This window comes from Heterodontus francisci, chromosome 31 (assembly GCF_036365525.1).
Source record: "Heterodontus francisci isolate sHetFra1 chromosome 31, sHetFra1.hap1, whole genome shotgun sequence".
Classification (NCBI taxonomy): domain Eukaryota; kingdom Metazoa; phylum Chordata; class Chondrichthyes; order Heterodontiformes; family Heterodontidae; genus Heterodontus; species Heterodontus francisci.
Genome location: NC_090401.1, coordinates 35,618,843 through 35,631,447, shown reverse-complemented (window position 1 = coordinate 35,631,447; position 12,605 = coordinate 35,618,843). Strand labels below are relative to the sequence as shown.

Below are 12,605 nucleotides of genomic sequence, written 5' to 3'. Positions count from 1 at the left end.
TGTAGATGGGGTACCAATCAAGCAGGCTGCTTTGTCCTGGATGGTGTCGAGCTTCTTGAGTGTTGTTGGAGCTGCACCCATCCAGGCAAGTGGAGAGTATTCCATCACACTCCTGACTTGTGCCTTGTAGATGGTGAACAGGCTTTGAGGAGTCAGGAGGTGAGTTACTCGCCACAGGATTCCTAGCCTCTGACCTGCTCTTGTAGCCACTCTTAAGTGGGCCACTCTTAAGTGGAACACTCTTAAGTTCTTTCAAAAGTCAGTTTTAAAAAAAAAAAAATCTTTGTCAGTTTAACAGGTGACAGCCGCTGACTTCAGGAACAGCCATTTCCCAACAGACTCAGGTTTTCTGGCAGGTTCTGACTTTTCTTGATGAACATTGCAGGGCATGTTTTAAATACTACCACACCCACCTTTCCTTCCTTTCTTATCTTTCCTGAAAACCTTGTATCCAGGAATATTTAGCACCCAGTCCTGCCCTTCTTTGATAAAAGCAAAATACTGCGGATGCTGGAAATCTGAAATAAAAACAAGAAATGCTGGAATCACTCAGCAGGTCTGACAGCATCTGTGGAAAGAGAAGCAGAACTGGTGATGAAGGGTCGCTGACCCGAAACGTTAACTCTACTGCCCTTCTTTGAGCTAGGTCTATATTACAGCTACACCATCATATTTCCACATGACAATCTGCGCCTGTTCCTCGCCAATCTTTATCACACTCTGTGCATTCACATATGTGCACAGTAACTCTAAGTAAGACTTTTAGTTTCTCTCTCACTCTAAACCCGCCGCATAATTTACTATTTCCTACTCTACTGCTATCTGTCTCTCCCAGTTTTCAGCACCTTGGTATTTCTCCCTGCTGTTACCTGCTGGTTCCCACACCCCTTGTAAGTTAGTTTAAACCCTCCTGGCTTTGTTTAGGTGCAGCCCATCTGCCCTGTACAGGTTCCATCTTCCCCAGAACTGGTCTTAATGCCCCAGGAATCTAAAGCCCTCCCTCCTGCATCATCTCTCCAGCCACACATTCATTTGCTTTAGCTTCCTATTTCTATACTTACTTGCATGTTGTACTGGGAGTAATCTAGAGGTTCTGACTTTTGAGGTCCTGCTTGCTAATTTCTTACCTAGCTCCCAAAATTCTGACTACAGGGCCACATCCCGCTTTCTGCGTTTGTCTTTGGTACTATTGTTGACCACAGCTGCTGGCTGTTTATCTTCCTCCCTCACCCACTGCACCCACCCTCCCCTGCCGCCTTCCCTGCCAGCCATTCAGTGGCATACTTGACCCTGGCACCAGGAAGGCAACAGACCATCCTGGATTCACTTTGCAGCCGCAGCCTGTCTCTCCCCCAAACTATCGGAATCTCCTATCACTATTGCTTTGCCGGTCTTTGTGCTCCCGTATACCTGAGCCACCTATGGTGCCATATCCGCGGTTCCAGATGAACTAGACTGTTCGAATTCCCGCTCCCACCTCATTAAGGAACTCTGCAGAGGAAACCACTCACTCCTGTTCCTGCAGTGGCCACCAAGCGGTGCTGCTTGCTTTCTTTCCGTGGCTGCCGTCTCCAGATGCGTCATGACGCTGCAGAGTGACGCATGCGTGTCTGTGGTGGGGGAGGAGGAGGCGGTGCCTTATTTGACACTGGGGGCGTTGGGTAGCGTGGAGGCGGCCCTTGCATGGCGCGTGCGCACTGGCGGTCCATTAGGCAAATGCCCGGGCGGCGCATGCTCGGTGTCAGCGTGTGTGTGTTGTGTTGTGGAGTGGAGTTTCTCCGTGGGGAGGACGCGGGTTTTGAACCTTTTAACTCGGGGAAATCCGCTCTCTCACGAGGTCTATGGGATGGAAGCAGGGCCAGCGGCGACAGGTAAGCCGCCGGGAAGTGGGAATTGACTGTTTGGTGTTTTTTTTTTTCTGTGGTGAGCTGAGGGGCTCCGGATAAGGGTCTGTGAGGGGAGCATGCGCAGTGGGGCAGTACCGCAGGAGCAAAGCAGCAGAAAGAGTTGCAATTTTAAAAACAACACAGCAAGATGTGAGTGCAACGCTCAATGAGCGCAATACAGGGGAAGAAACCTACTTACCTGAACAGCGCTGGAATCGGACGTGCAGAATCGGTTCAGATTCAAACTTTGCGCTGAACTGCAATGTTGTGGTGAAATTGCTTTTGGAACGTAGACTGCAAAAACTCCATCAAGCTCATACATTTTATTCATTAATGGGGGGAAAGTATCATGTGGGAAAATAAAGTGCAAAGCGATGAAGTACTGGATAGGAACCTTTAGAATAATATGAACCAAAAAGAAATCAGATACGGTGCTATATTACTACATTGGCGGAGTATATGTCACAAGATGTATTGCTGAAACTGTATATATGGCACTCTGGTCAGTCTGCATGTTGAGTACTGAGACAAGTTTTGGTCATTAACAAAGAGAAATATTCAAGCCATTAAGTGGGTGCAGAGAAAAGCCAAGATATTGGTCCCAAGGATCTAAGGATTTAGGTATAGATGAAAAGGAACTGGGATGCTTTGACCTTGAAATAAAGTGACTGAAGAGGATCTTTTGCGAAAGTACACAAATTAAACAATACAGAAAACCTAATTCTGGTTACGCATGATAATAGGGCATCAGTCTGGTGTAAAATGGACTTGTCTGGAAGAGGTTCTTCAAAGAGTAATAAACACTACTTTTGGGTAGGTTAGTGGATAAAACTGTCTTGTCATTTAAGAGTGAGATAACTTCTTATTGGGGTGGGGGGAGAAAGCAAGCGTGCCGTTCTTATCTGTATTTATCCTACGATTGTGTGAGTATAGATAATGAACATTTACCCTGTAGGTACAAGATATTGGTGAGTATTTTGTGTCCAGCAGATAGTGCTTGCCATAATCTTCCAAACTTCCCCGGATACAGGGGATGTGCCAGAGGATTGGAGTGTGGCAAATGTAACACTTATTCAAGAAAGGGCGTAAGGCCAATTAGCTTAACATCAGTGGTGGATAAGGTTTTAGAAACAATAAACAGGGAAAATATCAACGGACACTTGGAGTGGTTCGAGTTAATTAAGGATGGCCAGCATGGATTTGTAAGAAGCAGATCATGCTTGACTAATCTGATTGAATTTTTTGATGAAGTAACAGAGAAGGTTAATGAATGGAATGCAGTGGATGATGTCTATATGGATTTTAAGAAAGCATTTGATAAAGTACCACATAAAAGGCTGTTTCACAAAATTGGGGCTCCTGGAATAGGAGAGCCAGTGTCCAACTGGATAAAAAATTGGCTCAAGGACAGAAAACAGCGAGTCGTAGTAAATGTTTGCTTTTCAGACCGGAAGATGGTAGACAGTTTTATTTCCTAAGGGTCCGTGCTGGGAACCCATTTTTTTGCCATATAAATGACTTGGATTTTGGAATACAGTGTAGAATCTCAAAATTTGCTGATGACACCAAACATGGAGGTGAGGCAAACAGTGAGGGTATGAACCGCTTGCAACAGGACAAAGATAGGCTAGCAGAATGGGCAGAGAGGTGGCAGATGGAATTTAATATTGACAAGTGTAAGGTGATGTATTTTGGTAGAAGGAATAGTGAGAGGCAAAATATGCTTAATGGCACAGTTCTAAAGAGTGTGCAGGAACAGAGGGACCTGGGGATGCATATGCATAGATTTTTGAAGGTGGCAGGACATATTGAGAGTGGTTAGTGAAGCATATGGGATCATGGGCTTCATAAATAGAGGCATTGAGTACAAAAGCAGTGAAGTTTTATATGAAGTATAGTGGCTAAAACTGGATGCAATACATCAGCTGGGGCCTAACCAGACCTTTTATAAAGGTTCATATACTTTGTGGTGCTCTGGTTAGGCCCCAGCTGGTGTATTGCGTCCAGTTTTGGCCACTACACTCGAGAAGGATGTGAGTGAGGATCCTTGAGAGAGTGCAAAGGAGATTTACCAGAATGGTTTCAGAGATGGAGGATTTTAATTACAAGGTTAGGTTGGAAAAGCTGGATTTGTTGTTCTTAGAACAAAGGAGATTGAGGGGAAATTTAATTGCAGTGTACAAGATCATGACAGACTTAAATAAGTTAGACAAGGAAAAACTGTTACCATTATCAAATGGTAATAGGACTAGGGGACACAGATTGAAAGTTTTGGGCAAAAGAAATAGAGGGAATATATCCCCATTGCTCATTGTGGCACCTTTTAATGTGTGCAAGTTGGCTGCTTTGTTTGCTTTAGTAGCAACACTTTAAAAGGAATTATTTGGCTGTGAAGTGCTTTGGAACATCCTTGCTTCAATAATGGTACTGTTGCATCTGCATCAGAGGCTGCAGAGACTTGAGAACATGTAACCCAGGCCAGCACTTCTGTGCAGCACAGGAGAATATTGTACCTTCACAGAATCCCAGAATTGTTACAGTGCAGAAGGAGAGCTCATCATATCAAAAGTGCTGTCTTTTGGATGAGATGTTAAGCTGAAGCCATGTCTGCCATCTGAGGAAGATGTAAAAGATTCCCATGGCACTATTGAAGAGGAGCAGGAGAGTTATTCTGGTATCCCTGCCAATCTCCCTCAACATCACCAGACAAGATTATTTGATCATTTATCTGATTCCTATTCTTGTGCAATTTGTAACTATGTTACAGCTGTGACTTAAACATCAACAGTTATTAACTGGCTACATAAAACATTAGGGTAGAAGCCATGTTGCAGCCTGTTTAGACCACACCTGGAATACTGTAAGCAGTTCTGGGCACCACATCTGAACAAGGATATATTGGGCTTGAAGGGAGTACAATGTAGATTTACCAAAATGGTACCTGAACTCTAGGGGTTAAACTATGAGTAGATATCACACAAACTAGGTTTGTATTCCCTGGAAATTAGAAGGTTAAGGTGTGATATGATTCAAGTTTTCAAGGCATAGGGTAGCTGGAAAGGAACTATTTCTGCTTGGTCGGGAGTCTAGGACTAGGGGACATGGTCTAAAAGTTAGAGCCAGACCTTTTGGGAAATTACAAAACACCTACGCGCAGAGGGCAGTAGAAGTTTGAAACTTGCTTCTGCAAAGGCAGTTGATGCTGGATCAATTGTTAATTTCAAATCTGAGATTGATAGATTTTTGTTAAACAATGGTGCTAAGGGATTTGAGGCAAAGGTGGGTGTACAGAGTTGGGTCGCAAATTAGCCATGATCTCATTGGGCGAAATGGCCTGCTCCTGTTCCTCGTTCAACTCCAGCTGCTGTATTGTGCCCAATTCTGGGCACCACACTTCAGAAAGGATGTGAAGGCTTTGGAGAGGGAGCAGAAAATATTTACTAGAATAGTTCCAGGGATGAGGGATTACAGTTACATGGTTCGACTGGAGAAGCTGGGGCTGTTCCGTCTAAGAGGGCGGCGCAGTGGTTAGCACTGCAGCCTCTCAGCTCCAGCGACTCGGGTTCAGTTCTGGGTACTGCCTGTGCGGAGTTTGCAAGTTCTCCCTGTGACCGTGTGGGTTTCCGCCGGGTGCTCCGGTTTCCTCCCACAGCCAAAGACTTGCAGGTTGATAGGTAAATTGGCCATTGTAAATTGCCCCTAGTGTAGGTAGGTGGTTGGAGAATGGTGCGGATGTGGTAGGGAATTTGGGGTTAATGTAGGATTAGTATAAACGGGTGGTTGTTGGTCAGCACAGACTTGGTGGGCCGAAGGGCCTGTTTCAGTGCTGTATCTCTAAATAAATAAAGAGGAGATTTAATAGAGGTGTCATGAATGGTTTTGATAGAGTAAGTAAAGGGAAACTAGCCAGTGGCTGAAGGTCAATAATTAAAGGGCGCAGATTTAAGGTGAAAGGCGAAAGTAGGATTAGAATGCACTGCCTGATAGCTTGCTGGATACAGATTCAATAGTAGCCTTCAAAAAGGTAATTGGATAAATACTTGAAGGAGAAAATAATTGCAGGAATTTGGGGACAGAGCGGGGAAGTGGGACTAACTGGATTACTGTTGGAAAGAGCTTGTGCAAACTTGATGGGCTGAATGGCCTCATTCTGTACTATACTATTCTAATTCTATGAATTGACTGAAGTCCTTTGGCACATCCTGTGGATGTAAAAGGCACTTATGTATAAATGCAAGGTTCCTTTTTTTTTGTCATTTGTACTTATAGTAGATGCAGATACACATGAAAATATTCAGTCTTTTGATCATGTGGATGTATAACTTTATTAGTTGAATTTAATATCGTTCTGAAGTTGGCTATTAAACCTACCTTGAGGAGACGCAAGTTTACCTCAGCGTAATTCGAATGAGTTCCATGAACGGAACATGTGTACTATAAGTGGAAATGCAGTCTAGCTGCCGACTGCAGCTGCTCTAATTGAAATGGGTTTGAATTGTTTTGCTTCATCCTATTTCATGCAAGCTCACCGCATAAAACAACTGTAATTTGTTGAAAATTAATCTTTCATTGATACCCACCGGGATGTATGGTGCAGCAAATGGAAGTTTCCTATTGGTGTCTGGTACATGAGGTTTGGTTAAAGCTCATTGTTGGGACAGAGTAGCTGGAGTTTTATATTATGATAATTACCTGACTTGAGAGTGCTTGGTGTTGACAAGTAGAAACATACTTTATGTATGTGGAGGATTGTACTGAATTGAACCTAATTGCTGCCTGACCTGCTGAGTGTCCAGCAGTTTCTGTTTTTGGTTCTGATTTTCAGCATCTACAGCTTTTTGTTTTTCAGGTTTTATGCCAGTAGAGTCACAAAAATAAATGCTACGGAATCAACTTTCGTTAGATGTTCTTAACTGTAGAATTCAAGCAGCCATTGTTATGCACAACATTCAATTCATTGGTGAGGTGGTTATGGGAAATGGCATCGTTCTTCCCAAATCTTTGAAATTTAAACCACTGAGTTGATGAAAATCTATATTGAAAACAGCTTAATGTGTCTGCTAAGGATGTGTAAATTTTAATCACATTTTAGGATTAATGCTCAATGCCTTCAGTCGATAAAGCATAAAATATTTTTGCTATAGTTTTCTATTTGCACTCCCTTTAGTTTGTAAACATGAATGTTTTCTCAAATCCGGCTGGTTTCAATGCTTATTGAATCACTCACTCCGACCAAATCACTTGTAAAGGTATGGTCTTGTTGAAATTCACCATTTGTGCTTTTTTTTTTGGTGAATAATTTATTTGCATTGGAATAGATTTTGTTTTTTCAGTGTACCCTAAACTCCCACTTTTTAATAAAAGAAAAAATCATCTTTTTTTTTAAAAAAACTGAGTGAATACTACATGGATGCTCAAAACATGGTATCTAATTAAATGTCATTTCTATAAGAAAATATATATTGGAACTTTGCCATTTAATAACTTTTGAGATCCCAGAGGACTAGTGATGGTGTCCTGTAAGCCTCACGTCTAATTTTACATATATTTAACTCATCTAAAGTTACTACCCCTACTGTACACAAGTGCAGCATGACCTGTCAGAATCAGCACCGATGCATTAAAAGTTTGTGCTGTAATTCTCTGGCTGAGAAATTCTTCCTGGAGTTTCTACGGGGAAAAACTGTAAGCAATGCGGCAAGGTTTTTATGTGGTTGTTTTAATGTGTCATTTAAGATCCTTTTGTAATATGGTAAATTCATGCTGGTTTGTTGGCTAACTAACAATCAGCTAAATAATTAGGACAACTTTTATCCCAGTAAAATAGAAACATTTTGAAATGAATAAAGGTCTGTAATTTTGATGATTACTCTTGGGTGTATTTCCATGGGCAACGTTCAGTTGCTTACACAGGTGTCCATTTTTCATGTGTCAGCTTAGGCAGCAGGCTGTTTGACGGTGAGACTGCTCCTGTACTCACCAGATGCCCACATGTGCACACTTCCAGCAGGAGTTGTTAGCTATCCGGTTGGTTTCAATACTTACTGAATCACTCACTCGGACCAAATCATTTGTAAAGTCTTGTTGAAATTCACCATTTGTGCTTTTTTTTGTGAATATGTTAACTCCTGTTTCTCCAACCTTGCAGCCTGGTGACGTGGAGGCCAAGAGTAGGACCTTCAGTGCCATTCTGGTTGATGATGACCTGTTTTATGCTTGCTGTTTATCTTGTGACATTTGAAATGGCTGTATATTCACAACTTTTATCATTCTAGCCATAGAGCTTCCCTGATGTGCCTCAGCTGCCTGTGGCTGGAATCAAAATGCTAGCTGTAATATATATATATATATATATATATATATATATATATGGAATGAAATTCTGCAGAGATGCAAGATAAGAACTTCCTCCACTTCCTTTTAACTTTTAAAAAAAATTGTCAATAGTTATCAAAGTGACATTCTTCAACTCATGAAGTATACCCAGCATTAACAGAAGATCTGCTCTTTACACACAGCTTCCAGTGTGCTTGAACATGATAGCTCCTAAATATGTGCCCAACTCTCCAACAGCTCCCTGTTTGAATCTCTTTGATTAGATTTCCACCCCTCCTAAACTAAAATCATGAACAGTGTTCTCTGTGACCGTTGTACATTACCCCCCCCCCGCCAGCTTCAATGCTCACATTGCTCTTTCAGTTCCACTCTTGCCTATCTGATTGTAGCGTCTCTAACAAATGGCCCTTGAGGCTGTATCCCTGACCAATTCCTCTTGCTCTTCTATATGCTGCTGAGTCTTTGTAGAAAGTTGATACCACTTAGTGCCTTGTTAGGCTAACTCAGAGGGCAATTAAAAGTCAACCATGTTGTGGGACTGAAGTCACATATCGGACAGACTAGATATTGACAACCGGTTTCTTTTAAAGGGCGTCTCTGAACCAGGTGTGTTATTAACGACAATCCAGCAGCAGCATCATTTTTGATGAGTAGTGTTACTGAATTCAGATTTTCAAACTCTTTTTTTTGGTTTGAATAACTTTCTCTGAATTATTAGTCCACATCTCTGGATTGCTACTACTGTCTTGGATGTCCTGTCATTTCCTCCAGCTAAACATTGAGAAAACCAATTGACCACTGTCAACACTCTTTGTTAACTTTGTAAATGTGGCCTGTTCAACCCCCGGACTGAGTTTCCAACCCTATATCCTCTTCATCCTAAACACTGACTACTTTCATTTCCGTTATATTGCTCCCCTCTGCCCCTAGATGTGCCCATCTTTGACTGAAACGCTCATTCATGCCTTTGTCACCTCAAGACTCAGTTACTCGAGTGCTCATTCAGCCTCAATAAACTTCAATTGGGGCGGCACAGTGGCGCAGTGGTTAGCACCGCAGCCTCACAGCTCCAGGGACCCGGGTTCGATTCCGGGTACTGCCTGTGTGGAGTTTGCAAGTTCTCCCTGTGTCTGCGTGGGTTTTCTCCGGGTGCTCCGGTTTCCTCCCACAAGCCAAAAGACTTGCAGGTTGATAGGTAAATTGGCCATTATAAATTGTCACTAGTATAGGTAGGTGGTAGGGAAATATAGGGACAGGTGGGGATGTTTGTTGGGAATATGGGATTAGTGTAGCATTAGTATAAAATGGGTGGTTGATGGTCGGCACAGACTCGGTGGGCCGAAGGGCCTGTTTCAGTGCTGTATCTCTAATCTAATCTAATCTTATCCCGAAGCTTGCCCACATCAAGTCCCACTTGACCATCATCCCTGTACTCTCTGTCACTGTTGGACCCTCAATGCCTCAAATTTAGACCCCAAACCTGGAATTCCTTCCCAATACTCGTCTACCTTTCTGCTTCCTTTTCCTCCTTTTTTAAATGGCTTTTTATAATTCAAGTCTTGAGCATTCCTTTGGTCGCCACTCATAATCTTCCCTTTTTTGGCTTTATATTGTTTTTCATTGTGACTCTTCGGTGTCTTGGGATGTGATTGTGTTATGGATGCTATATAAATGACAATTGTATATCTATTCTCTTTGCTTGTTTGCCATTGAGACTAATCATTTTTGGGGGAAAATTTGAAACTTGGGTAAGACAGTATAAAATTGTAACCAGGATACTAAATAATAGACTGGGAGAATTGTTCATCTAGCAGTACTACATTTACTAACTAGAGACTGAAATTTTCTGAGTGCTAGTAAATTCATTTTAATTGTAGCAATTCTTTTTATTCATGTCTATGGCAAGAGCATGTTGTGATTTGTAGCATATTCTACACCAATTTAGCACACTGCTTATGTTGTGCTGTTGCATGATGCAAGTTTACATATGCAATTTCACACATGCAGTTTTCAGGATGTTGAGTTCCTGGCCATACTAATTCAGGTTAAAGGCAGACAAGGGAGTGAAGAAGGGTGTGTTACCATGGACTTTTTTTTGTGCACTTAAAAGCCAATTTAAAAGGGTCATCATCTGCAGTAAGGAATAGTGTATTTTTGAGGGGTATAATAGAGACTGGGAAGAAGAACCGGGCAGCCCCCGGTCAATAAGGTTCTGTCCCGCCACAGTCTGCCTGCTTCAATGGGTGCTTGGAGCTCAGGGTCATTGCCCGAAAGGTGGACTGATACACCGCACCAAACAACATGAAAAAAGGAAAGAAGGTACCAGCCCTTCGCTTTGCAAGCTGGAACGTCAGAACTATGTGTCCTGGCCTGTCGGAAGACCTTACACAAATCAACGATTCTTGGAAGACCGCCATCATTAACAACGAGCTCAGTAGACTCAATGTGGACATTGCAGCACTTCAGGAGACTCGCCTCCCCGCGAGTGGCTCTCTAGCAGAGCAAGACTACACCTTCTTCTGGCAGGGCAGGGATCCTGAAGAACCAAGACAGCATGGAGTGGGCTTCGCCATCAGAAACTCCTTGCTCAGCATGATAGAGCCTCCCTCAAATGGCTCGGAACGCATACTGTCCATCCGACTGCTCACCACCTCTGGTCCAGTACACCTACTCAGCATCTATGCTCCAACACTCTGTTCCGCACCTGAAGCTAAAGACCAGTTCTATGAACAACTCCATAACATCATTAGCAGCATCCCCAACACAGAACACCTATTCCTGCTGGGGGACTTTAATGCCAGGGTTGGGGCCGACCATGACTCATGGCCCTCCTGCCTTGGGCGCTATGGCGTTGGAAGGATGAATGAGAACGGGCAGAGACTGCTTGAGTTGTGTACCTATCATAACCTCTGCATCACCAACTCGTTCTTTCACACTAAACCCTGTCACCAGGTTTCATGGAGGCACCCAAGATCACGTCGTTGGCACCAGCTAGACCTCATTGTCACAAGGCGAGCCGCCTTAAACAGTGTTCAAATCACACGCAGCTTCCACAGTGCGGACTGCGACACCGACCACTCCCTGGTGTGCAGCAAGGTTAGACTCAGACCAAAGAAGTTGCATCATTCCAAGCAGAAGGGCCACCCGCGCATCAACACGAGCAGAATTTCTCACCCACAGCTGTTACAAAAATTTCTAAATTCACTTGTAACAGCCCTTCAAAACACTCCCACAGGGGATGCTGAGACCAAGTGGGCCCACATCAGAGACGCCATCTATGAGTCAGCTTTGACCACCTACGGCAAAAGTGCGAAGAGAAATGCAGACTGGTTTCAATCTCATAATGAAGAGCTGGAACCTGTCATAGCCGCTAAGCGCATTGCACTTTTGAACTACAAGAAAGCCCCCAGCGATTTAACATCCGCAGCACTTAAAGCAGCCAGAAGTACTGCACAAAGAACAGCTAGGCGTTGCGCAAACGACTACTGGCAACACCTATGCAGTCATATTCAGCTGGCCTCAGACACCGGAAACATCAGAGGAATGTATGATGGCATGAAGAGAGCTCTTGGGCCAACCATCAAGAAGATCACCCCCCTCAAATCTAAATCGGGGGACATAATCACTGACCAACGCAAACAGATGGACCGCTGGGTTGAGCACTACCTAGAACTGTACTCCAGGGAGAATGCTGTCACTGAGACTGCCCTCAATGCAGCCCAGCCTCTACCAGTCATGGATGAGCTGGACATACAGCCAACCAAATCGGAACTCAGTGATGCCATTGATTCCCTAGCCAGCGGAAAAGCCCCTGGGAAGGACAGCATTACCCCTGAAATAATCAAGAGTGCCAAGCCTGCTATACTCTCAGCACTACATGAACTGCTATGCCTGTGCTGGGACGAGGGAGCAGTACCCCAGGACATGCGCGATGCCAACATCATTACCCTCTATAAAAACAAAGGTGACCGCGGTGACTGCAACAACTACCGTGGAATCTCCCTGCTCAGCATAGTGGGGAAAGTCTTTGCTCGAGTCGCTCTGAACAGGCTCCAGAAGCTGGCCGAGCGCGTCTACCCTGAGGCACAGTGTGGCTTTCGTGCAGAGAGATCGACTATTGACATGCTGTTCTCCCTTCGTCAGATACAGGAGAAATGCCGTGAACAGCAGATGCCCCTCTACATTGCTTTCATTGATCTCACCAAAGCCTTTGACCTCGTCAGCAGACGTGGTCTCTTCAGACTACTAGAAAAGATCGGATGTCCACCAAAGCTACTAAGTATCATCACCTCATTCCATGACAATATGAAAGGCACAATTCAACATGGTGGCTGCTCATCAGAGCCCTTTCCTATCCTGAGTGGTGTGAAACAGGGCTGTGTT

General features: G+C 43.7%; 1 protein-coding gene across 3 annotated transcripts in view; it reads left to right on the top strand.

Moving 5' to 3' along the window:
- Window positions 1-1,718: 1,718 nt before the first annotated feature.
- The window catches only part of LOC137347145 (protein argonaute-1), a 132,869-nt gene continuing 121,982 nt past the window's right edge, over window positions 1,719-12,605 (top strand). For 2 of the 3 annotated variants that reach the window (XM_068011290.1, XM_068011289.1), the window contains exon 1: window positions 1,751-1,871. In XM_068011290.1, coding sequence (XP_067867391.1) covers window positions 1,847-1,871 — 25 coding nt within the window. In that variant the 5' untranslated portion in view covers window positions 1,751-1,846. Of the gene's footprint in view, window positions 1,872-12,605 lie in introns of all 3 variants that reach the window. The other variant, XM_068011291.1, reaches the window with a different exon arrangement.